Below are 26,485 nucleotides of genomic sequence, written 5' to 3' on the forward strand. Positions count from 1 at the left end.
CTGAATACAATATGTGAGATATTTTCTAGGAAAGATTAAGTTTCTACTGCCAAAGACCTTGCAATCTAAGTAAAAGCACTTAAACTAATCATGCACGTTGCAGCAGAGTCTTTTCTTGTAGAAGGAATTCATTCCTTCAAAATATATTCATTGGATATGTGTAGTGTGTCCCCATTGTGTGAGGCTCTGGGGATTGAAAGATGAACAAGACATAGGTCATTGTCCTCAAGGAGCCCAGTCGAAGAGTGGAGCTGAGACGTGCACACACACAACATAGTACAAAATAAAATGTGATAAAGAGTGCAAGCCAAAAAGTACCTGAGACAGGTCTCAATCGAGAAAGTTTGTTTTCTCAAGGTTAAGGGCGCGTGCCCGGAGGCAGGTCTGTGCCTTTCTCCAAAGAAGATTTTGGAGGCTTTAATATTTAAAGGGAAAAGGATGGATATTGGAGAAAGAGAAAAAAAATTTCTCAGTTGTGGGTATAGATAAGAGGCAAATGGTTGCATTCTTTCGAGTCTTTGATCAGTCTTTCACCAAATACATAATTTACATGTTGGGGCTGGGCGGTAGGTAGAGGAATAATAGTCATTTATGTCTTCCTCTAGCTCAGTGAGTCTGCATTTTTACATCAGAGGAAGAAAGCAGATATGTATTTGTCTCAGGTGAGCAGAGAGATGACTTAGAGTTCTGTCCTTTGTACCACGCCTGTGAAGATAAGCTGTCAATTTACACTGTCAGGGTAAAATTCAATAAAACTGTTTTAAGGTAAAGATATTGGGGCCTGTAAGGAATTTCCCAGTGTGCAAATTGTAAGGCAGGTATGCAGCTTTTAAATCTTTGTAGCTATCTTATTTAGGAATAATGTGGGAGGCAGGTTTGCCTGACGCAGTTTCCAGCTTGACTTTTCCCTTTGGCTTATGATTTTGGGGTCCCAGGATTTATTTTCCTTTCACAACAGCTACAGCAATTCAGGGTCGGAGGAATCAGGAGGGCTTCATGGGTGGGGGTAGTGTTTGAACTGCTGCACTGAGGATCTCAGAGGGATGGACGTGTAGTTAGGTGGGGCATGGCTGGGGCTTTCCAAGAGAAGGCACAGAAGCAGCAACATGGGCATGCACAGGCGTGCAGGGGATCTCCGAGCCATGGTGGCTTGAGTTGGAGGGCAGGCACACTGCTCAAGCATTGGCTGGCCATGGATACTGCAAAGAGTTTTTAACACTTAATAAATTAAGCAGCAGGAAGTCGTTAAAAGTTTCTCACTTCCGTGAGAGCAGTGGTTGGTTAGATTGATCTTTCAGTGAGAATTGGGTTAGATTAGCATGAAGGTGACTGGCTAAAGACCAGATCAGAGGCTGTTGCCAATAGTCCAGGTGAGAGGTTGGGAAGCCCTGGCACAGGTCATGGCAGTGGGGAAGGAAAGAAGGAAATGATCCCTGGGGCTGCTATGAAAGTAGAATCCACAGAGATGACTCAGATGCGTGAGCCTGAGTGACCGATGATGTAGTGAGAGGCTGCAGAGTGAGTCAGAGACAGTCAGGCTTTCTCTCAACTTCTGCATCTACCTCGCTTTGTGGTCTTGGAAGGTGACCTCACCTAGGAGGATTTCAGCTCTGCCCTCTGTAAGTGAGTGGGGTTCATAACCTAGCTCAGCAGCATTCGTAGAAAAAAACAAAAACCTCTGAAACAGTATTTTCTTTTAAGAGCCCGAGGGTCACTCTGTTGCCCAAAATGGAGTGTAGTGGCGTAGTCATAGCTCACTGAAACCTCAAACTTCTGAGCTCAAGCAATCCCCCCACCTCAGCCCCCTGAGTAGCTGGGACTACAGGTGTGCACCACTAGGCCCAGCTAATTTTTTAATTTTTTTGCAGAGACAAGGGTCTTGCTATGTTGCCCAGGCTTGAACTCCTGGCTTCAAGCCATCCTCCTGCCATGGCCTCCCAAAGCTCTGGGATTACAGAGCTGATCTCTATCTTCCTTTCTCTGTCTTTTTTTTTTTCTCTCTCTCTGTTCTTTCTTGCTCCCTGCCTTTTACTTTTTCTTAGAACTGTCCCTGGAGGCTACACAGGAAACCAGCATGAATCCCACAGGACTAAGAGCCCAGTTGATGAATGTCAATGAAAAAGAGTAAAACTCTGTAAAATATTTGAAAAGATTTACTCTGAGCCAAATATAAGAACCATGACCTGTGACAGCCCCAGGAAGTCCTGAGAACAGGTGCCCAAGGTGGTCAGGCTACAGTTTAGTTTTATAAGTTTCAGGGAGACATAAGACATCAATCAATATATGTGGGGGTATACATTCATTTGGTCTGAAATATGGGACAGCTCGAAGTGGGGGCTTCCAGGTCATAGGTAGATTCGAAGATTTTCTGATTGGCAGTTGGTTAAAAGAGTTAAGATATTACCTAAGGACCTGCAATTTACAGTAAGGTATGTCTGGGTTTAGATAAGGGGTTGTGGACACCAAGGTTCTTGTGCAGAAGATGCTTCCAACTAGCAGACTTCAGAGAGAATAGAAGTTAAATCTTAGTTAAATCTCTCTCGGATCAGGGAAAAGACCTGGAAAAGGAAGGGATTCTCTACAGAATATAGATTTTCCTCACAAGAGACAGTGTTACAGGGCCATTTGAAATATTTCAAGGAAATATATTTTGGGGTAAAATACTTTAATTTCTTTCAGGGCCTGCTATCTGTCATATAATGCTATACTAGCATCAGATTGGAATTTGGTATCTTATTGCTACAAAGAGTCTGTTTTTTCAGTCTTAAGATCTCTGTTTTAGTGTTAATGCTGGTCAGCTGAGCCTGAATTCTAAAAGAAGCTAGAAGGAGGCATGTGTGACTCTATCTTCCCATGATGGCCTGAAATCATTTTTTAGGTTTACTTTGGAACGACCTTGGCCGAGAAGGGGCATCCATCAGTGAGTTGGGGGGCTTAGAATTATATTTTTGGTTTACCAAAATATACCCTGAAAATCTGAGACAGGTCTCAGTTAATTTAGAAAGTTAATTTTGCCAAGGTTGAGGATGCACGCCTGTGACACGGCCTCAGGAGGTCCTAACAACGTGTGCCCACGGTGATCAGAGCACAGTTTGTTTTTATACATTCTATGGAGACATGAGACATCAATGAACATATGCAAGATGAACATTGGCTTGGTCTGGAAACGGGACAGCTCGAAGCAAAGGCGGAAGATTCGAAGCGGGGAGGAGGATTCCAGGTCATAGGTAGAAAAGAGGAAGAATGGTTGCATTCTCTTCAGTTTCTAGTTAGCCTCTCCATTTATGCATTTATTTCAGTGAGCAGAAGACCGAGAGTGACCGAGAAAGGGAAGTGAAGTACAGAAAGCAGAAGTGAGGCACAGAGTTAGGTGGACTGGTGACAGCTCAGCATTTGCCTTACCTGAACCTGGTTTAACAGCTGACCACCTGGGATTGGCTGAGACTCAGCAACCTGTTACAAGAGCACGTTACAGTCTGTTTAGACACCCAATTGGGTGACAGTTCACTATGTACAAGAAACCTTTAGGTGAAACCTAAAATATATATGAAGGTAGCTTTAGGTCAAACTTAATTTAACAAAGCATAGTCTCCTGAAAGTATTTTGGTTTATATAGAAGGAGTGCACTGCTTCCTCCACGTCCACCCCCACTCTCACCACACATATCAGGACAGAGGCTAGAAACTGATCAGGAGGAATTACACAGGGAGCTGCCATGGTTGGAAGCCCTGGTTGCCCCTCATTTCTGAGTCCCACCAGCCTGGGGCTGGAGTATGTTTAGACACATTGAAAAACTGAAGCAAAGTTACCACCACCCTCCCCTCTTTCAACAGTTTTCCAGTCTCCCAGACACATCTGGGGAAATTAGATGGGTCCCTAGGAACTGAGTGTGCACCCAACGGTGGATGTGACACTGAAGAGTAACAACAGAAAAAGAAGGCTTTTGACCTCTTTCAACCTGTAGCTGCCGGGCCAAATGGAACCAGGCATTTTCAGGGGCCAGGGCCCAGGAATGAGATGTAGATCTGCAATGGAATTCTGACATGACCTACCTGGAGTTAGGCCAAATTTCACAAGTAAAGGGCACGGTCTGTCCTCACTTAAGACACCAGCAGCAAACTCTGGGGTTCCCAGATTCTGCACTTCTGACGAACTGGCTACAAATTTGGGGGTTCCCACTACCTCCTTGGTTTGGTAGAATGACTCACAGAACTCAGGAAACCATATTTATTATTACAGTTTTATTAGAGCCAAAAAGAATACAAATTAAGACTGGCCAAAAGAAGAAATTCATAGGGGCAAGGTTGCAGGGTGTCCCAAATGTGAACTTCCATGTCCTCTCCCAGTGGAGTCAGGATGCATCACCCTCCTGGCACATGAATGTGTAACAATGCACACAGAGTGCTGTTAACCAGGGAAGGTCACCCGAGCTTCTGTGTCCAGAGTTCTTATGGGGGCTTCATTATGGAGGCATGATTGATGGAATCATTAGCTATGTGACTGATCTCAATCTTCAGCTTTCTCCTTGCCTCCCTGGAGGTTGGGCTGACATCATGTGGCTCAAAGCCCCAAGATTCTCATCTCATGGTTGTTCTTTCTGACATGGCTGGCCCCCATCCTCAGTTATCTCATTAGCATAAACTATCAGGGCCCGCGATGAATAACAAAGGCATGTCTGTCACTCGAGAAATTCTAAGGATTTAGAGGTTCCCACTCAGGGACTTGGGACAAAGACCAGCTAAGTTCTTTATTATACAGCAAGAGCTCAGTGTGTTTTTCATCTAGGGAAGACAGGAGGGGATGCTAAAATTATTTTTACTACTATACCACTACAACAAATATGATAAATATGTACTGAGTACCCATTACTTCATGTCATAGCTCCCTGTCTCTGGTATTATTATCTCCACTGAGTCAACTGTGGCTGAGCAAGTTAAGTAGTTGCCCTGAGTCACGTGGCTGCTGAAACTGTGATGCAGACTAAGAGACACATCTTTTGAGTACAGAGCCCATGACCTCACCCACTAAGCTGCACCACACCCATGCTTTAGAAGGGCACTGTCCATAACAATTTCCACTAATTATGGAAATGTTCTATATCTGTAGTGTCCAATCTCTAGCCACTTGTGGTTCTTGAGTACTTGGAATGTGCACAGTGCAGCTCTGAAACTAAATTTTAAACTGTATTAATTTAAACTTATATTTAAATGTCCACATGTGGATAGTGGTTATTATACTAGACAACCAGTCCTAGAACATGAGATATAAAAAAATATTGGGGGCAAATTCAAATGCATATGAAGGACTCTCCAGCAAGAACTGGGTCACCCACCGTCTTTTGGTGATTTTGTACTCTCTAGTTAGAGTGATATGAATCTCTACTCGCCCCAGTGTGGTCAGAAGAGGAGCACCGATTCTTCATTGTAACTGTCAAAATAGGTCAGAGTATTCTGTGAACAGGAGACATTAGAAAATCCCAAAGAATCCTGAACATTTCAGAACATCCTCAGCATTTCATTTACCTATGTTCTCTTTTGTGTCTTTGGTGCAAGTAATTGCAATTCCAGGTATTTGAAAATAATCCAGCCTTAGTTTAAGGAGCCATTTGTTCATCAAACAGAACAGAGAATTTATGGTTAGATGGAGAGTAGAGCTAAAAGGAAATAAAAAACAGATATGGTTTGAAGCAAAACAGTGAGCAGAGAGAGTGCAGTCCTGATGAAAGAGAAAACAAGAGGAGTCGGAAGACTGATCTTACTCCTGGTTCAGCCTCTAAGGTAGAAAGGAAGTATTCTTGCTTTCTTGTGCCCACTGCAAGTGAGAAAGGGGGTAACTGACTAAAGAATTAAAACAGGGAAAGAACATCAGACGATGTGGATGTGAAGGCAGAGAGTTGGTGATTGCTGAAGAAGGAAGTTTAGTTGGGCTGGAGCACTAGGGCAACAGTGGACCAAAACTTTCAGGTCAACTCCAGCACCAATATAATCTGAGAATTATTTTAATCCCATGCCAAAACAAAGGCCAACACTTAATCTTGTGCAAACCAGGTCCTCTTAAACTAAGCCAGTGAGGCTGTTAATTCTTTCTTGCAATATTCACACATGCATGTCTGCATCCACCTGTCCCTCCCTCCCTCCCTCCCTTTTTTAGTGAGAACTCCACTCATGACCAGCGGAGAGAAGGCCACACTTAATTTGGGATTTCAATGAGCTGGTGTTCCAAGCACCAGGCTCGGTTATCAGTCCTGCCAGATATAACCCATCTGACCACAGAAGACATAATGTTATTTCCTTTGGTATCCTAGAGCTCAGGGTGTGGCCCAAATAAAGCACTTTCTAACCATTATTTGGTTTAGAAATTTCCCTCCATGTAACAACTTTAAAAGTTATTCCAAAAAATATAACCCAGAACTCTCTTTCCTTACAAAGATTCTTGCCATCCGTTTGCACTGAGGACTTGACCCATGACATCTACAAAATACTTCATGTTTTCCCTCTGCCTGCGTCATCAGTCTTTTCTATTTAGCTGTCTACCTGGCAATAAGTAGCTTGGATATGTGATTTTAATTTTTTTTTTTTTTTTTTTGAGACGGAGTCTTGCTTTGTCACCCAGGCTGGAGTGCAGTGGTGCGATCTCGGTTCACTGCAAGCTCCACCTCCCGGGTTCACGCCATTCTCCTGCCTCAGCCTCCGAGTAGCTGGGACTACAGGCCGCGCACCACCATGCCCGGCTAATTTTTGTATTTTTAGTAGAGACGGGGTTTCACCGTATTAGCCAGGATGGTCTGGATCTCCTGACTTCGTAATCCGCCCGCCTCGGCCTCCCAAAGTGCTGGGATTACAGGCGTGAGCTACCGCGCCTGGCGTGATTTTTAAATTTTTAATGAAAAGAAACATCTTACAAAATCCAAAATCAAAGAGAAATGAACTTGAAAAGCACTTAACAGCAGCTAACACTGTGGCATTTCTTTCATTAGATGGTTTGCCAACTTCTTGAAATCTTTTGTTCATTTGATAATCACTCCTTCAAATCTGTTGTTTATAAATTTTACTTCATCATAAAGATCTCTGAGGAAACGTTAGAAAAATGAACACATTTTACTTTCCCCTGAACACTTCTTGGAAATAAGAAACACTCATTATATATGTGCCAGAAATAAGCAGCGACAGTCCCAACAAGTAGCGAATACTTTAGCCCAAGGTCTTCCCAATGGCCCATGTCTGAACTCTACATGTTGGCGCCACCCTCCCCACCCATATCCACCCCCACTTCTCCTCCACCTCAGCCTCCTAACTATTTCTCTGAATTCACTCTTGCCTTCTGCAATCCACTTCTCACAAGTCACACCTTATTTAAACCCTATTAATGATCACATCACCTCTAGGATAAAGGTATTAATCCTCACTGTGGTCTCAACACCTGATGTGATCTGGCCCTTGCCTATCTCTCTGACTTGCACTGTCCAAAGAAATAAGATGTATGTGACAAATATGTGCCATATACATGATTTTAAATTTTGTAATAGCCACATTTAAAAAACCTAAAAATAAATAAAAATAATATTAGTTTGCTTAACCCCAGAACATCTAAAATATCATTTCAACATGTAACCAATACTGTTTAAAAGTGAGATGTGCACAAATAGACAGTTTTTCCTCTTCCTTTCCTATATGGAGATCTTTTACTTCATTTCCTTTGCTTTATTGCCCTGGTGAGAGCTGAAAACACCCTTGCCTTGGTCATGGTCTTAGGAGGAAAGCACTGTTCTTTAATATTAAGCATAATGTAAGCTGCATGTGTTTCACTTATGTCCTTTATCAGGTTGAATAAGTTCCCTTCCCCTCTAAATTTGCTGACAGTTTTTAAAAGCAGGAATGGATGTTGAATTTGGTCAAATGCTTTTTCTGCATCTGCTCAGATGATCACATGATTTTTTTTCTTTAATCTGTTTAATGTTATGAATTTGAATGTTGAGCCAGTCTTGTATTCCTGGGATAAATCTCACTTAGTCATAATGTATTTTCCTTTTTATATGTTGTTGGATTTACTTGGCTAAAATTTTGTTGAGAATTTTTGCATCTATATTCATAAGCTATATTGGTCTGTAGTTTTCTTTTTCTGTAATGTCTTTGCCTAATTTTAGTATCAGAGACTTCATAGAATGAGTTGGAAAGTACTCCTTTTTCATCAATTTTTTTGGAAAATTTGTATATAATTGGTATTTTTTTTCTTCCTTAACTCTTTGGTAGAATTCAGTACTGAAGCCATTTGGGCCTGGTGTTCTCTTTATGAGAGAAATAAGTTACAACATGTAAAGTACCTAGACCTGTGCTCGGCTTGTAGGAAGTGTTGGGTTGATGTTAGCTGTTAATTTTTTTATAGTCATCCCTATTTCCAATTTAAAAGTATTGTTTATTTCAGAAAAAACTAGAAAAATAGTTTAAAATTTTACACCGCGCGAAAATATATCAACAGTAATCATACTACCAAAGATCATTATTGTTGTTAACATTTTAATGCATGTCTCCAGTCTTTCTTTTTTTCTTTTCTTCTTCTTTTTTTTTTTTTTTTTTTTTTTTTTTTTTTTTTTTTTTTTTGAGACAGGGTCTCCCTCTGTCGCCCAAGCTGGAGTGCAGTGGTGCAATCACTGCTTACTGCAGCCTCAACCTCTCAGGTTCAAGAGATCTTCCTACCTTACCCTCCCGAGCAGCTGGGATCACAGGTACATGCCACTGCATACAGCTAATTTTTGTATTTTTTTTTAGAGACAGGGTTTCACCATGTTGCCCAGGCTGGTCTCGAACTACTGAGTTCAAGGGATCTGTCTGCCTGGGCCTCTCAAAGTGTTGGGATTATAGGCATGAGCCACCATGCCGGCCTGTTTCTAGTCTTTTCTATAAATAACTTATGTTTGTTTATATTGCTTATTGTTTATATTGTGCTATACTTACTTTATTTCTAAGCATGATTATTAACATTTCCCATGTCAATGTAAGTTCTTAATAAATACAATTTTGAGGGCTATATATATTTCATTACAAAGCCACACCATAATATATTTAACCATCATATTGTATTTTTAGCATTGTTCTTCCTACTTTCCCTACACAGTAGATCCAAGCACCTCTTTCCAAGCACTTCCATATATATTTATAAAAACACATATACAAACCCTTAGACTAATTCCCCCAGGCCTTCACTGTATGATGCTATGCTTGCCAGGCCTCTAGGTGCTGAAATGTGTCAAATCTCTGCAGTTTGCCAGGGAAATGACACTTTATGTTTCTGTTTCTTCCTTCCTTGCACACTGATAACAGCTAATGTTTATTTTGTGTTTACTATGTGCCAGGCACTGTACTAAGGCTTTTACATGTTATATCTTAATTAAAAGTGGGTATCATTATTATATCCCCATTTGAGAAACAAAGACACTGAAGCACCGAAATGTCAAGCAACCTGCCTGTGGTCATGCAGTTAGAAGTAGCAAAGCCAAGAAAGGCCATCAGGTTTCACAGTCTGCCTGACTAACCACTATGCATTACTGCTTCCTGATTGATACCTTTGAGCTTTGTACGTGAATTCCATTCCCAGTTTGGGTTGCTGACTCTGAGATATCCTTTGAGTTCTGGCCCAGGTCACCTCCCCCAAACGTGTGTCCTCCACTGGGTTTTGGGTGCATTACTTGCTATTCCTTTGACTTATTACTTACTTCTTGCTCTTTCGGTCACTTAAAGTTTCACTGCCAGTTCCTCCCCTCAGCCAGCCAGAACGCTCATAATCCCAAACTAGAAACTGGGACATGTCATCTGATAAAAAAATTCTTTTTCTTACTTTGTGAATTTGTTTTTATGAACATCATGATGTTATATTTCAAGTAATTTACAATACATTCAATTAAAAGACTATTGAAAATAATAAAACAAGGTAAAAATGGAGAACACCCTAGAAAATGAAAGATAGCAATAAACCATAGCATGTTGTATACACTGGTAACAAAAGTATACAGGTTGCCTAGGACCCTAAAGAAATATCATTTATTTGCTGCACTCCTCACAAAGGATAATACTGTATTTCTGCTTTTGTGTGGAAGATTTGTGTTTTGTCTTGTAAGAACTGCAGGGTGGCTTCAACAGCTTTTTTTCTAGAAAATTAGGATAGGGAGATTTTATTACCAGAAAAGTCTTTGTGTTCTGTTTAATCTCTGAATCTTTCAGTGAGTGTGTGGATGTGTGTTTGAGTTTTACTCGTTTTGTTTTTGTCTTGTCTTTGCTTAACAAAATTACGCTCAAGGACTGCCCTAGATAAAATTTTTATCCAATTAATTCTCTCTCATCGCTGGTCTCTAGTTAATTCTCCACAGTTACTTCCACTGGAGGACAATGACATAAGAACCTCCTCCAACGGCAGCCCCTGTGTCCAGGGACTTTATGCACTCACCTCCCCAGGGCTACCTTTTGCCTTATCTATCCACCTCGGATCTGTTCTCTGTCCGGAGCCAGGCAGCCCGCCCGGGGCCGAACAGTTCCTGCTTCCTCGGCTGAGCAAATGTTCAAAGTAATCAGTGTCCGTTTCCAAGTTCTCTGTTTCTTGTTTTGTTTTCCCTGAGGGTCTCCCCGAACGATGGGCAGCTTAGCCTCAGATGAGTCCCTGGAAATGCAGACATCTTATCACAAATCATAAAGGATTTTGAGGGATAATATATGTGACGGCAATCTGTCTCTATTTTGAAGCAGAAATAATTGTATTTCGTGAATTTCCCCCAATTAAATGGGTCTAAAAATCTAAAGCTAGAAGGATAAACTGCTAGCACCCATCACTCCTTGTCTGTGAAGTTTTAGAGTGGTAACCTGGAGCTCGCCCTACTCTTCACTTGCCTTCGTCTGACTTTTCAGCTCTAGTTTGGGCTGAGAGAATCGAAAGAAAAACCGTACGGAACAGGAAAGAAAACTGGAGGATGCGGGCATCGATCCCGCTACCTCTCGCATGCTAAGCGAGCGCTCTACCATTTGAGCTAATCCCCCACGGCTGGGCACGGCTCGTTATCTGTTCCTCTAGAGAAGGGTCAGAACACTCAGCACTGCAGACAGATTTCTTTGGGCCAAAGCAGCAAAACAAAGGAGTCGCTCCTTCGAGCCGGAATCGAACCAGCGACCTAAGGATGGCCACGGACACGCGCCTACAGTCCTCCGCTCTACCAGCTGAGCTATCGAAGGGAGCGGGCAATAACGCCTGGGTGCTGCCTTGTCTCTGTAACATTTGGTATTGTGTTCTCTCTCTTTCTGATTCCCAGGTTCCGGGAGCACCAGATCCCTCTTACCGCGGACCTCCCACCTCCTCACGGCAGCCGTTGCGAGCCCTCGGGTCGCAGAAGCTGCCCGGGGCTCTGAGGAGAGGGCCCCGCCCGGCCCCCTGGAGCCCGCGCTGCCTCCGGTGTGACTCGGGGGCCCGGCAATGCCAAAGACGGGTTAGAAAGATGCAGAAGCCGTGACCCGGCAGTCGCTGGGCCGAGCGGAGACCCACAGCTGCGCTGGGAACCTGCCCGGGCACGTCCCCGCTGGGAGATAGCTAAAAAAATTACCGCGCAGGCTGGGAGGCCCAAAATGGGGAGAACGCGCTAGACTTTCCAACTACTTGTTGGAATGCAATGTGTCATTGAAGGCACCGAAGAAAAGGGACATTAAGTCATCGGGAGCTGGAAAAAAAACCGCACTTGTCTCCTTCGAGCCGGAATCGAACCAGCGACCTAAGGATGTCTCCTGCTGAGGAAGTAGCTACAGTCCTCCGCTCTACCAGCTGAGCTATCGAAGGGACGCGTACGCATATTGGCATCCCCTGAGATTCAGCACAGAAGAATCGGAGCGTCAGTCCAGGCAGCCGGAGATTGCCCTGAGCGCAGCGCCCGAGAGCCGGCCTGTGTGCTCTACGCGTGCGCAGAAAGACAGCGCGCTCTGGCTCGCTAGCCTGACTGACCCGGTAAAGGCCCTCAACCCAGGTGTCTGGGGCCCGCGGTGCCAAGACCCTACGACTCTACCGCCCCCCCTTATCGTACTTTTCCTTTACCAGCCTGCGTTGCCCTTTAAAGTGGTTGCCGAGTGTGTTCTCAACACGCAGTAATTCAACGGCCAGTGGAGGAGTTGCGTGGTAGACCAGTGGCGCAATGGATAACGTGTCTGACCACGCATCAGAAGATTGTAGGTCCAGTTCCCGCCTGGCTCGGCATTTTTGTCACCTGAGGTTAACAAACCAGAAATCATTGCTTCCTCTAGCGTCCCCAGACTGCGAATGCCAGCAGTTTGGATTTCTGCAGTGTCCGTTGCACTTTGAGCCCGGGAGGCCTTACCAGCGCCGCCCGTCCAACTCCCGCGGGGTGAAGGGAAGGCCCCGAGGCTCTCGGGACGCCCCCGGCCGGCAAGCCGGGTTAGGAAGACGCCACTGAAGCCCGAGGTTCTGTAGACAGAGCTGGTTCCACCGCATCTACTTTAAGACATCAGAGTCACTAAGTTCCTAGAGAAAGTCCCCTCACCAACCCCCGGCTAAGCAAAGAGAGGGAAGAAGATTAAGATTACATAAAATGTCTTTTTGATCTGGTTCCTATTTTATGTTTAATTTTAACAAAGTTATTCAATCTCAAATAAGCCTATAATCCTGCTTTGTCGGCCTATTTTTGTAAGGTCATAGTCAGCGTTTATAAATTGTTAAAGGTTTGCCGCCATATTCCCACTCAGTTTTTAGCGTAGCATAAAACCATCCAACGACCTGGGTTTTGCCCTTAGGAATCTTTTAACCAAGAAGGCATCGTGTTGGTTTGGGCAAACTAAGTTTCTGTGTTAATGTTATTATAGTAATATTTGTGGAAGGGAGATTGGAATTTCTTAAATCTCCCCTATAAGATAGTAGTTCCCAAAAGTAAAAGCTTTAATAAAACGTAAAATTAGGAAAGAGAAAATACGAAGTTAGAGGAAAGGAAAGGGCTAGATTTTTAAGTGGGAAAGCGGCTTCCTTAAGGCTGCACAAACATAAGGAGATTATTTTTGTTTCCTGGTGAACATTTTCCATTTTTGCATGTAACAAGCTGACGTATCTTTAAAGTTACACAGCGTTTCTGAGAGTTTGAGAAAATGACCTCTGAGAGGTGGGGGAGGTGAGTTGTACCCCTCTGGCTCAAGTTCGTGGACAGAACCATGTAAATTAGGCTAAGAGAAAAGAGCCTCCTTTTAGTCCTACTTTCTCCTTATTTTACAAGAGTGGCAAGCAGGGTGTTTATTAAATTATTTTTATCATTATTTTTTAGAAACAGAGTCTTGCTTTGTTACCCAGATTGGGGTACAGTGGTGCAATCATAGCTCACTGCAGCCTCAAACTTCTGAGCTCAAGTGATTCTCCTGCCTCAGCCTCCTGGGATTACAGGCATGCACCACCTCACCTGGCTGTAGCTTTGTTGCCCAGGCTGGTCTTGAACTCTTGACTTCAAGTGATCTTTGACTTCAAGTAATCTTCCAGCCTCGGCCTCCCAAAGTGCTGGGATTAAGGCTCAAGCTACTATACCTAGCCAAGCCCTTTTCCCCAACAGCCAACCTTACTTGAGTAACAGGTTTCAGGGAGGCCAAACATACATGATTTTTGGCCTTCTTACTTGTAAGTGACAGAAATTCACAAGAGCTAGTATAAGCAAGACATTTATTATAATGATACAAGGGTGTCCCCAAGAAACCAAGGATGAAATGTCACTAGGCATCCTTAAAGGTTTCTCTGTCAGTGCTTCTCAGCTCCTCTCTAGTGCACACGTTGGAAACATGGCACTGTCCCCCACCCTAAAAGTTCTGGAGCTTTATTCTTCACGGTCTATCACATGGAGAGTCACTTGTCTTTCTCAGGCCTGACTGCAAAACTCTCCATTATTCTTGGCCTCACTTAGGTGCTCACCCACTATGTCCAGGGATCAGGATTACATGTATGAAGGTTGGGCTCATACGACTACACCCCTTCCTCCCCAGGAGTACATTGAAAAGATGATAAAAATATATAAAAGAAAAGAAAATCTATTGCAACATGGAAAACTACAGTAGGTATAATTAACAAATAGACATTTTAAATAACTTCTGGAGGGTGAAAATCAAATGAGATTATAATGGAGAAAAGCACAGCTCCAAATGCACATTCTGAAAGCTAGCAGAGACAAAACCATTCTCCCCATGGAGCTCATGAGAGACTGCAGGCACAGAGAGAGCAGCACAGAGGTCAGCTGCCCACAACATTGTGCAGCTGCTGCTGAATTTTTTGCCAGGGAGATCCCACTGGAGAATGGCTTAAGCAGAGTAGATTTGCCAGTCTAGAGTCTGTAGAGTGGTATAGGGCTAGGGAGTAGGGCAGAGTAGAGCCTAACAGAGATGGAGGGAACAGGAAGGCCACCCCACCCAACTCTTAGAGGGAGTTCTTCCTTGACTTGTCAGGTTGGGGGATCGTAGGCCAGCATGGCTGTTCCCCACCCATGCACCATAAATGCAAAGCCTGATTGTCCTCAGGACACAGCCATTTTTACAGATATCAGTGTATTCATTCATATTGTGTTTACCAGACATTTGGGAGGAAATAACAACTTAAAAAAGAAAGTCCAAGATGAACAAGTTAAATAAACGACTGAGGGGAAAACAGAGATAATGCAAGGAATAGAACAGAACTATTTAACAAAAAAGTAGTTAGGGATATCCTCAGGGACATCCAAGAGAGTGTTAACAGCAATAAAAACCAGAATACAGTGATATTAACAGGAGCAATTAGGGAATAAGAGAGTTCCTGAATATAAAAGTATGATTGCTAAGGTGAAAAGTAACATATTGGTCATGGCTAAAGATCAACTATGAAGATATAGAAGACAGAATGGAAAATATGTGGAAAGCAAAAAATAAAAACGTGACACTGGGTATGGTGGCTCACCTCTGTAATTCCAGTATTTTGGGAACCCGGAGCGGGAGAATTGCTTGAAGCCAAGAGTTTAAGCAAGCCTGGGCAACAACGCAAGACCCCCATCTCTACAAAAGATACGAAAATTAGCTGGACATAGTGGTGTGCACCTGTAGTCCCAGCTACTTGGGAGGCTGAGGCAGGAGGATCTCTTGAGCCCAGGAGTTCAAAGCTGCGGTGAGCTATGATTGATTGCACCATTGCACTCCCGCTCCTGGGACAGCGTGAGATCCTGTTTCATACATACACGCGTGCACACACACACACACACACCCCAAAAAAGAAGAAAAGAAAAAAAGGAAAAGAAAAGATAGATCCTGAAGACATAAAGAGTATCTAATATGAGCTCCAGAAAGAGAAAACAAAGACAATGCAGGGGAAAGAATAAAAGAAAGACATTGGTCCTCAGATGGAAAGGATCATGCAGGTTAGGATGAATGAAAAACAACTATGCCTGGACACAGCCTAGTGACATTCAGAAGCATTGAGGATAAAGATGAAACCCTATAACTTTCAAAGATGGAGGAAAACAAAACAAAACAAAATCTCAACAAGAACTAGGCTAGCTACAAAGGAATAAGAATTGGATTATGATCAGACTTCTCATCATCATTACTGGATGTTAGAAGAGAGTGGAGCATGGCCTTCAAAGTTCTGCAGAGAAATAATTTTAAGCCTAGAATTGTATACCGATCAAAGTAGTCATCACATATGAGGACAAATAGTTCATACTTGCAAGGTCTCAAAGTTTAAATATGATTCCTTTCTGAAACAAATAAAAAGTAAGTAAACATTATTTGAGGATGTTATACTGGATGGGTTCTCCAGGAAGCTGAAGCTCAAACAGAATTAGAGCACATTTTACAGGGGAATAACATCTGTGAATGGAAAAGGGGAGGACACAGGATTGGGTAGAGGTAGTCATTAGACAGTGATGCAGACCTGACAAAGTTTCTGCCAACCCTCTTGGTGGCTCCAGAGCAAAGATTTCCTTTTAGAGGAGTCTCAAGTTGGGCAGAAATGGTGGGGCCTTAGCATCACCACCTTGCTCAGTCATTGGCCAGAAGCTTAGAACCTCGGCTAGAGGAGTTAACACCTGGTGGCTACTAGTTAACCATCCTCCTTGCAGCTGGGCAGTGAGTTCTTTCTTGAAAGGAAAGAACAGCATGTCTAGCAGCATGTCTCTGTATATGCCACGGATGTACTTCAGCAAAGCAAAGCAAGAATCCAAGAAGGAGGAGTACACAGGATTTAAGAAAAAAGGAAACCAACCCAGGAGCCCAATGAAAATAAAATCTCAGGTTGACAGTGATGCAGCTGGCAAAGAAAGCAATCAGGACAAATTAAGGGGAGGGAAAAAAGAGGGCTCTGGGAAGATTATTTTTCAAAAAGAAGCAGATTCTTTACAATAGTAGTGTGATTAAGGACCTGGGAGACCTTAGAGATGTGATAAAGGCACATGTCACTTTTCCCAAAAAGACAGAACAAAGATACTCAGGGATTTCTAAAAAAAAAAAAAAAAAGAAAAAAAAGTCTTTATAAAAAATATGTGGTTCAAATATAAAGCAAACTGAAATATGGCACAATTTTGAGAAATTGATGGCATGGGTGTTTTTGGGCTGACTTCCCTCCCCACCCCAATTTATTTGTTGAAGACCTAACCCCTAGTACTTCAGAGTGTGACTGTATTTGGAGATAAGGCCTTTAAAGAGGTAACTAAGCAAAAACAAGGTCATTAGGATAAGTCCTGATCCAATACAACTGGTGTCCTTACAAGACGAGGAGAACAGAACCCAGAGACAGCAGGCACTTGCACACACAGAGAGATGGCCACAATAAGATGCAGGGAGAAGATGGCCATCTACAAGCCATGGAGTCTGGGAAGAAACCAAACCTGCCAATACCTTGAGCTTAGACTTCTAGCCTCTAGAACTGTGAGAAAATAAATTTCTGTTTTTAAAAGCCACCCAGTCTGTGATATTTTGTTATGAGAGCCCTAACAAACTATATGGGGATGGTGAAGAAATTTGCTTTTGTACATTTTTGTTTAACCATATGTAAGTTATTTTTACATAACATGTATGGGTCAGAGTGTCCCATAATTGTCATCTAATTAAAGATGTTCTCTAATAAAAATTGCTTAAGAATGAAGAAACTGAGGCCCAAAGATGTGAAATGACTTATCCAAGGTAACAGAGGGGAGAAGTGGCATGTGAGATCTCAGGCCTCCTGAGTCACAGCCAGGGCTCCTTTCTGTGGCACTGCTTGGTCTCTCTGTCCTCAGACGGACACTTGGGTTAGGGAGATTGGGCTGCTGGCTGCTACTCTGGGAGGAAGGAGGTTGAAAGGCAGGTTCTGATGCCAGTACAGTCAGAAAATGGACATTCTGGGAATAGCAAAGTGTTCCATCTGTTAAAGGGTATTCTCTTCTCACCTCTAAATCCAAAGGTCAAATCCCTTAAATTTGTTAACAGCAATGCTCCAAGAAGGTGTGTCAAGACTCCGTGAAAAAAAAAAAAAAGCCATTGTTTACTAGAAAATTATTCCTTAGACATATGTGCACTAAAGAGCTTTCAAGTTTTCCTTTCAGTCAAGGAAACCATTCTACAGATAAGGAAGCTCTACCCGGAAAGATTAAACAATGTCTTTAGAATGACCATCCAGATTGGGGTGCAGGACTAGACTTAGGCTTATTGACTTATCCATGGTTTTCTCTAAATATGCACCATCTCCAAGAAGGATATTTGTGAGAAACCACAGAGATGATGTTTCTAGGTCAGAAAGGGAACTATTCTGGGGAATTCCAGGGAAGATACATTTGATTCTCATTATTCATGTAATTACATTGTATAAAGTCATTTTGAACCCTGATTTAGTGAATGCTGAAACCATTGCTCCCAGGGGATATAAAGGGAACCTCTGGCCACAATGTTTTTGTCAACTGATCAATAGATAATCTTGTTTTATGTGTGTTTCTGTTGAAGGACACCTTATTTAATACAGTTGATCCTTGAAAAGCAAGAATTTAAACTGGATGGTCCATTCATATATAGATTTTTTTCAATCAATATATGGGAAAATTTTTGGGAGATCTGCAACAATTTGAAGAAACTTGAAATGAGCCAAATAGCCTAGAAATATCAAAAAATTAAGACAAAGGTATATCATAAATGCATAAAATATATGTAGATAGTACTCTATTTTGTCAGGTATTACCATAAAATTTTAAGAAGTTAAAATTTCTCAAAACTTACACAAACCCAAATTGTACATGGCGCCATGCACAGTTAAATGTGAACAGACATGAAGATGCAATATTAAATCATAGCTGCATAAAATTAACCATAGTACATACTACACTACTGTAATAATTTCATAGCCACCTCCCATTGCTACTCTGGTGACCTCAAGTGTTTCTAATATCTGCTTAAAATGCCATGTACGTGACTTTAATAATCTCCATATGAGCAGTTTGTCTCTCCAGCAAATTGCCTGTGGCAGTAAAAAGTGATCTCTTATGGTTCTCGAGGATTTTTTAACTGTATGTGGTGCAATACCACAAACGTTGAATAACACCACAGGACCCCATACGAAGTGCCACTCATGATGCTGGATATGCTCCCAAGAAGCAAAGTATTGATCCAAAAAGAAAAAGTTGATTTGCTTAATATGGACCACAGATTGAGGTCTACAGCTGTGGTTGCCAGATATTTCAAGGTAAATGAATCCAGTGTAAGCACCTTTGTGAAGCAGTCACTGCAGCTAGGCTAGCAGGCAAGAAACCCTTGCAATTTTTGTCAAAAACCTCTTTATCTTGTATTGAAAATGCAGCTTTTACGTAGGTGCAGAATTGCTATAAGAAAGACATAGCTATAGACTCTAATATAATTCCAGAAAAAAACAAAGTCATTATATGACAACTTAAAGCAAAAGGAAGGGGAAGGGTCTACAGCTGGAGAATTTAATGCCAGCAAAGAAAGTTTTGATAATTTTAGAAAGCAGTTTTGGCTTTAAAAATGTCAAGATAACAAGAGCAGCTTCCTGACCAGAGGCAGCAGGCGAGTTTCCAGATGTCACTAAGAAAATCATTGAGGAAAAAAGAGATCTGCCTGAATAGGTATTTAATGCAGATGACAAAGCCCTATTCTGGAAAATAAAAATGCCAAAAAGGACATGTATTAGTAGGGATGAGAAGTGAGCCCCAAGATTTAAGGCAGGAAGGGATAGGCTACCTCTACTATTTTGTGCAAATGCCATTGGGTTTATGAGCCAGACTGCCCTTATCTGTGAAGCTGCTAACAACCAAGCCTTGAAGGAAAAAGATAAAACACCAGCAGCCCGTCTTTTGGTTGCACAACAAGAAGGCCTGGACAATGAGAAACCTTTTTCTGGATTGCTTCCATCCATGCTTTATCCTTAAAGTCAGGAAGTACCTTGCCAGTAAGGTATTACCTTTTAAAAAGTTCTTTGATACTGAACAATGCTCCTGGCTACTCACAACCCCACAGTTTACTATACCCAGACCAAGCCCCTTTGTTTTGTCACATCCCTAATATTTATCACTCTTTGTTTAAAAAGGTACTTAAGCCTTTGTATCTAATGTCTTCTTTGGGGCTTCATTTTTCTTATAAAGACGTCCATGGATGTACAAATATTAAATAAGATGTGTATGCTTTTCTCCTGTTAATATGTTTTATGCTATTATAGTTTAATTCTTAGGCCCAGCCACAGAACCTAAGATGACGGAAGTATTTCATCCCCTACAGTTCGTGTAAAGAAAGTTTGTCCTCTTCTAGGTAGGTAACTCCGCAAATATGGAATGAAGATTGACTGCATTATTCATCTAAATGCAGTCCTGAATTATATGCCAAATCACTACATCAAAGGATATTTAATGACACCAAGCCCCAGCCTACCTCCCCTTTGAAGGGGGTTAACATTTGTACTAGAGGGAAATGGCAAGGCCAACCCATCCCATTCCCTGGGCTCCATAAGCCCTGCAAGCTCACTTGCAGTCTTCCACACTCAGGGAAGTGGGAGCATCATCTTGCTCATATGGCATCTTTCCCAAGGGTATGATTGGTGGTGGGCGGGGGTGTGGCCAGGAGGTTTTCTTTAGAGACGTACATTTATTCTTTTACCAAATATTTATTTAGTCCGTACTACATGCTAGGCATTGTTCTGGAGCCGAGGATAAAGATACAGCAGTATGCAAAGCAGACAGAAATCTCTATCTTGGTGGAGCACACATTCTGGAAGGACAAACAGACAATAAGAAGACAATAAATAATATATACAGCAGGCTCTACAGTAATGAATGCAAAGGGGAAAATAAAGCACAGTAGAGTAGAAGTGTGGCAGGTGTTGTGCTTCTCATAATGGCAAAATGACACAGATGACTGGAAGCTAAATAAATTGCTTATGGTATATAGACATGTATGTGTACATATACACACATGTATTCATACACATACACACAAATGTATTCATACACATGAACATACACACATGCTCTTTATTTTAAATGGCAACAAAGTTCTTTTTAAAAATTTGCAAATTGTATTTCCTTTGTATAATACTATGAAAAATAATACTATATGTATTAATATGTATAATATTATATGTATAATATGTATAATACTATAAAATATGTATAATACTATAAAAATAAGGATTGCTAATTTAATAGTCTGGCAGAATCAATGGTATGTTTTTACTTCATGATTTGTATCATATTTTGTACAATGGAGAAATTGGGTAGAATTTCACTTTCATTATGAATAGCTAACATGAAAATATTTTACATCTAATTGTGTAAGTGATATTAAGATGCCTTATTTTTATATATAGTAACAAATGTTTCCACCCCAATCTTATGGATTCAGAATAATAGAGCAAATTGTATTAACTTGGATTTATAAGCTTCTGACATTCACTTTTGGTGAGAGAGACAAATTAGAATGTACTCAATGTATACCCTATTTTGACATTAAATAAGCAGTTGTAAATCCAACTTTACAGAATTCAAATATGTCTTAGGGCACCAAGGTGGCATAGTAATTAAGCAGACAGACGCTACAACCAGACTACCTGAGTTCAAATGCTGTCTATCCCATTATTAACAGCCTGAGTTAATTAATGACTCTCTGTTGCCCAATATTCCCATCTGTGAAATGGGCAATAGTAATCGTTACCCACCTCATAGAGTTGCTGTGTGGGTTACATGAGTTAACCTACACTAAGCAGCTAGAATGGTGTCTGGCACATAGTAAGCACAACATATGTTTGCTATTTTATCTTTAAAAGTTTTCTCAGCATTATCTAAACATCCTAGAAAATTATGGCAGGAAGTTTATGTATCAGAATTTTTAAAATCACAATTATTAGTACCAGCTACTCTAGAATCACTTTTAAATTTTTTAAAAAATCCAACTTTTCACTTGATTAGTGTTGCAGCTAAAGGTTAGTCAGATAAGAGAAGGGGGCAAAGACATAGCTGCCGAGACCACAGAGATCTCCCAAATAAGGAAGTGCTGGTGTGGCGGGGAGCGGGGAGAGGAAGAAAAAGGGGAAGGAGAAGGAGTGGGAGGGAAGTAAGAGATATAGGAAGACTTCAAATTTGCTCTTGAGGAAGTCACAGGGAATTAACAAGGAAGATTTTTTAGAGGAATCTCCTTGAGCTGCAAAGCGCAGTTGAAGAGAAAGGTAGATAATAAAGGGAGTGACAGAGTGAGTATATTCTCTTGAAAGTAAGAGAACTCTGGGAAAGAGTTGGATGGGGAGTGGGGAGGAGACTAGGATTCGTTTTCAAGAACAAATGTAGTTGGAAACACAAGGTCATCCTGGAGAGGCTATATAGTGCAGCTGTTAATATCGTGTCCTCAGGACCAGCCTGGTCTACTCCATAGGTAGGTGATCTTAGCCAAGTTACTTATCTTTTCCGTGTTCTAGTCACATAGTCTAAAAAACCACAGACGATGATGGTGACAGAACTTCTCTCATAGGTTGTTGTATTAAATGAATCAATATAAAGCTCTTAGGGCAGTGTCAGATACTAAGCACTACGACTCTTGGTTATTATTCTCTTAGAAATTTTATTTTTAATTTATGAAAGAATAAATCAGCTTTCTCAAATACAAGTAAATGCACCTGTGAGACTAAGGCCAACACTTTCAAATCCTCTATTTTGGGGGATGGGATGAGAAAGGAAGAGGTAAAAGAGAGAGCTAACAAATGCAGAATATGAGTAGGAAAGTGACTCATTTTATTTTGTTAAAACTTTACCCTTTGACTCAGAATAACAGGTATCTTTCAAGTTTTGGTAGCTAAATATTTAATTTTCTAGTATGTTACACATTGATTAAAAAAAAAATTTCCATGCCAAATACAATAAAAATGTTTTCAAAATGAAGGCATTTTATATAAAACTATTATGCTAATAAATTAATCAATGTAGCTGGGCGTGGTGGCTCACACCTGTAATCCCAACACTTTGGGAGGCCAAGGCGGACAGATCACCTGAGGTCAGGAGTTCGAGATCAGCCTGGCCAACATGGTGAAACCCCGTCTCTACTAAAAATACTAAAAATACAATGTAACCGGGCGTGGTGGCATGCAACTGTAGTCCCAGCTACTCGGGAGACTGAGGCACAAGAATTGCTTGAGCCCAGGAGGCAGAGATTGCAGTGAGACTCTGTCTCGAAAAAAAAAAAAAATTAATGTATAGACAGGTTTTTCATTCTAGATATAGAATGTCACTTATTCTAAAAGAATTGATATATATATGTGTGTGTGTGTGTTTGGGTAAAGAAAAATGCACATGTAAGTTTTTTATTATGTTCTAATGTAAGACAGCAAAAAAATAAATGGATGACTCATGGAACTTTTTAAGAAGTCTCCCATTCTAGTAGCCCAGTGCCCAGGATAGGTGGTGAGCTGTTGACACGGACCGTTCAATGAACTCTGTGTGTCCACCGATGAGGCTCACGCTCAGCATTTCTCTTCTTGCCTTGAAGCTTCCCTGCTAAGATGCTTGTGGGTTCAGAATGACTGCCATTGCCTCTGGATAGCCCTTCTGTTGACCCCCACAATATACTTCAGCAGCTCCTCCTCTAATGAAGAGTGGATTCTTGTATCTCTGTAGCTGAAGGAGCATTCTGCAGAATTCATTCCCTCATTCATAGGCATTCAAGTGCTTGCATTTGTCACATATCATTGTAACCAGAAACTAGCCCTTTGTGAGGAACATTGGCCAGAGCCCCTCTAGCAATTTGATTCTACCATCTGATTCTGATTCTGATCCATGTCCTGTTCTCATCTTAACCGCTGTTGGACCAGCTTCCTGGGAGAACTAGGAGTGGAAGCAAAATATTCCATGTGAGAAAGGAAAATGAGGTTTGAGCAAGAAAGAGAAGGTGAGCTTTGTAATTTATAAGTTGCTTTTCAAAATAGACCTGACCATTTTGCTTAAAAAGACCGCAGGAAGGAAATGGAATGGCTCAAATTATCCGCAGATTGGGCTATTTATCCTATTGTTTTCTCCAAATGGAAAATAGCATTTGTTTGTTGAGTACAGCTTTCCAAGCACTTGCTGGTTACTGGAGCTGTTAATACTGGGTGTCTCTATGGGTCTTGTTGGGTGAGAGAGTTTATATGCATCGAGTCACAGTACATTTGTCTATGTGTGTCAACATATACAAATTCATTTAAAACCACCTTACATTTGCTGAACATTTGACTTTTCAGATTTCTTTCACTTTAGCCATTTTATCTGGTCATCCAGCAACTTGGAAGGTGGTCAGGGCAGATATGAAAACAGAGCCATAGAGAGATTAGCCATGTTATTTTCATCTCACTTGGTCACAAGGCTAGTTAATGAAAGCTTAGATTAGAACCAGGTTTCTTAACTTTCAAACCAAGGCTCTGTCTACTTGATTACATAGAAAAAAAAATTCAGTAACTAAAGAGTTAGAGCAGAAGTTTAATGATGTCAGAACTGTCAGAGCTATAACACTAATTCTCACTTACAATATATATTTAGCAGCAATTGACTATAATTTTGTGGGGAGGGGGATAAGAAACAAGAAAAAAGATGAAGGCATTTTATACAATAATTATATAAAAACATAACAAGATCTTGAAAATGCAATATTATATAAAGAAGTAAGAAAGACCTAGAAAAACAAACATTTTTTCTGCCATAGTATTTTAGAAATAGCACATGGTTTCTACCACATAATAAATATAAGAATCAAACAAGCAAATGCAGAGATGACCTCTGGGCTTAAATTGTGTAACATGCACAGAGCTGAGCAATTTCTGTCAAGGCAAATAATTTTAACAAAAATGAGGTGATATGCGTTTTGGTGTAAATTTAGGCTCTAGAGTTTAGAGTTCTACTCCTTCATGTGTTTTTTTTTTGTTTGTTTTCTTTCTTTTTGTTTTGTTTTGTTTCCCTTAGTTTGGCTAATCTGAGCCAGTTATACAAAAATTATTTTACTAGAAAATGATCAACGTGCTGATGGGGCTGGTTCAGGCTCTGAATGATTTTCTGGTTCACTTGCAACATTTAACCAGGTTGAAGTTTTGTTTTGTTTTGTTTTTAAGCCAATCTAAAAGTATACACAAAACCTGTTTCTTCCTGGTTTTACTTACCAGTTTTCAGTAAATGCCAATTATTGATGTTCCAAAATATACCTTAAAATGTGATTTTTAAGAAATCTAATCATCCTTTCTTGGCTCTTGAAACATTTCTATAACTTTATTGAATATTGACATGGAAGAGGCTCCACACACAAAAACTCTTTATAGGTTCTCATATATTTTGATGATGATGTTTGTGGTAGATGAATATTGTGCTACATGGAAGGAAAGTGGCTTCTGTTCTGGAATATTACTTTGGTCAGTTAGGAATCAGATATGCCTCACATAAAGGGTTCATAAAGGCTGTACAATTCCACTGTCCTACATCAGGCAAGGAGCATAAAATAACTCTTCAGGCCTTTATTCACCCAAATTGAATGTGTTTCATAAGAAATTCTACTCAGAGAGAAAGTCTGCAAACTGAGAAAATTATATAGCAATCATGTTTTCCTAACCCAAAAATAAAATACCAAGATGGAAAAGTTCACAGCACTTTATGCCCTACACACTCCCCTACGACCATCTGGAAACAAGACTGAACTGAGAGGAGGGACTGTGGACTCTCAGAGGGCTCAATATCAAGAGTCTGTGCAATAACTTCGAGATCCTTCTTTGATTAGCTGTGTTTTCTCATTTGCATTTGTAGGCTGGAGAAAAACTGGACAGTCCACATCTAAAAATAAACAAAGCAAAGCAATAAACACTTTCATCATGTTACAGTTCTTTTAATGAAGCAAGTGATAGGTATTTTTGTTGAAATCATGACTGGCAAATCAACTCAATTCATAAGATATCAATATATCCACCATTTTAAGGACTTCAAAAGGGAGGAGGCACTGTCTTTACTCTTTATTCAAGTTTTGTCAGTTATGGAATTATAAAACCAAAGCACCAAACCCAGCTGTCACCTGGAGGGTACTTGCTGAACCTGGTGAACTTGAACTTTAGTTTTCACCATCTTGTGGGGATACAGATAGAACCATCACATATAGTTGTGCAGATTGGAAACTGAACATTATCAAAGGGCACCTTTCATATAGACTACAATGTATATCTACAGGGAAGGTATAGTTTATATGAAAGATGCAGCCTGGCATCAAGTAGTGTACAATTGGATGACTGGCCCTTCTTGGGACAGCAGTCAAAACTGGGAGTTTGCTTAGAGGGAGAGTCTAATAGAAATCTCCTCAGATAAAGCTAGTGCCCAAAATGGTTATGCTGTCTCTAAAATCACTAAATCTACTCCTAAATCTACAGAGAGATTTGTTAGCCTTTAATTTGGGTGCTAAGTTGAGAAATCTGCCCTAAAAATGTTTAATGGCAAGCCAATGAATATACAAGTTGGCCGACCAAGTTTTCACAACCTCTGTGTTCTAAGAAACCTCAAGATGATAGTTTAGTTTAAAGAGGTCCAGTGCAAGATGTGCTCTCAGGCACTTAGTAAAAGTGAATGACCTCACCTTCAACCTAGGCCTCAAAATATCATCAGAAAATTGCAAGAAACATGAGCTCATAGTAAAAACAATTAGAGGTAGAGAAATAGATGTGTGGGTGTGTCAAAGAGAGAGAGAGAATGAGAGAGAGACAGAGAGAGACAGAGAGAGAGCGATTACATATAGAAACAATGCATACTAAGATCCAATATAAACAGCAGAAGGCTGTTTATCAGACCCAGAAAGACTTCAAGAACTGCATTTATCAGACACAGAATACAAAATAATTAAATTAAATAAAATTTAAAAAGTAATTAATTTAATTACTTTAAAAGTAATTAAATTAAATTAAATAATAGACCTTAAAATTTTAAAGAGAATTTCTGGAGATTAAAACATGGAAAAAACCTTCATGAATTGGCTTAACAGCTAAAGAAAGAATTAGTGAA

The 26,485-nt window shown here is 40.8% G+C and overlaps 1 protein-coding gene and 3 non-coding genes across 5 annotated transcripts in view; all 4 read right to left on the bottom strand.

Moving 5' to 3' along the window:
* Positions 1-10,948: 10,948 nt before the first annotated feature.
* TRNAA-AGC (transfer RNA alanine (anticodon AGC)) lies at positions 10,949-11,021 on the bottom strand. The gene has a single exon. It is a non-coding gene; the product is annotated as a tRNA-Ala (tRNA).
* A 103-nt stretch (positions 11,022-11,124) lies between these two features.
* Positions 11,125-11,213, bottom strand: TRNAY-GUA (transfer RNA tyrosine (anticodon GUA)). Its single transcript is given in 2 exon segments — positions 11,125-11,160; positions 11,177-11,213. It is a non-coding gene; the product is annotated as a tRNA-Tyr (tRNA).
* Positions 11,214-11,715: 502 nt separating this feature from the next.
* Positions 11,716-11,808, bottom strand: TRNAY-GUA (transfer RNA tyrosine (anticodon GUA)). The gene is made up of 2 exons: positions 11,772-11,808; positions 11,716-11,751 (listed from the first exon to the last, which is right to left on the bottom strand). It is a non-coding gene; the product is annotated as a tRNA-Tyr (tRNA).
* Positions 11,809-24,698: 12,890 nt separating this feature from the next.
* The window catches only part of DNAJC5B (DnaJ heat shock protein family (Hsp40) member C5 beta), an 82,413-nt gene continuing 80,626 nt past the window's right edge, over positions 24,699-26,485 (bottom strand). For both annotated transcript variants that reach the window (XM_017870782.1, XM_017870783.1), the window contains exon 6: positions 24,699-25,276. In XM_017870782.1, the coding sequence (XP_017726271.1) occupies positions 25,182-25,276 (95 nt within the window). In that variant the 3' untranslated portion in view covers positions 24,699-25,181. The remainder of the gene's footprint in view (positions 25,277-26,485) is intronic.

The sequence above is a fragment of the Rhinopithecus bieti genome, unplaced genomic scaffold (genome assembly GCF_001698545.2).
Source record: "Rhinopithecus bieti isolate Rb0 unplaced genomic scaffold, ASM169854v2 scaffold_5022, whole genome shotgun sequence".
Lineage (NCBI taxonomy): Eukaryota > Metazoa > Chordata > Mammalia > Primates > Cercopithecidae > Rhinopithecus > Rhinopithecus bieti.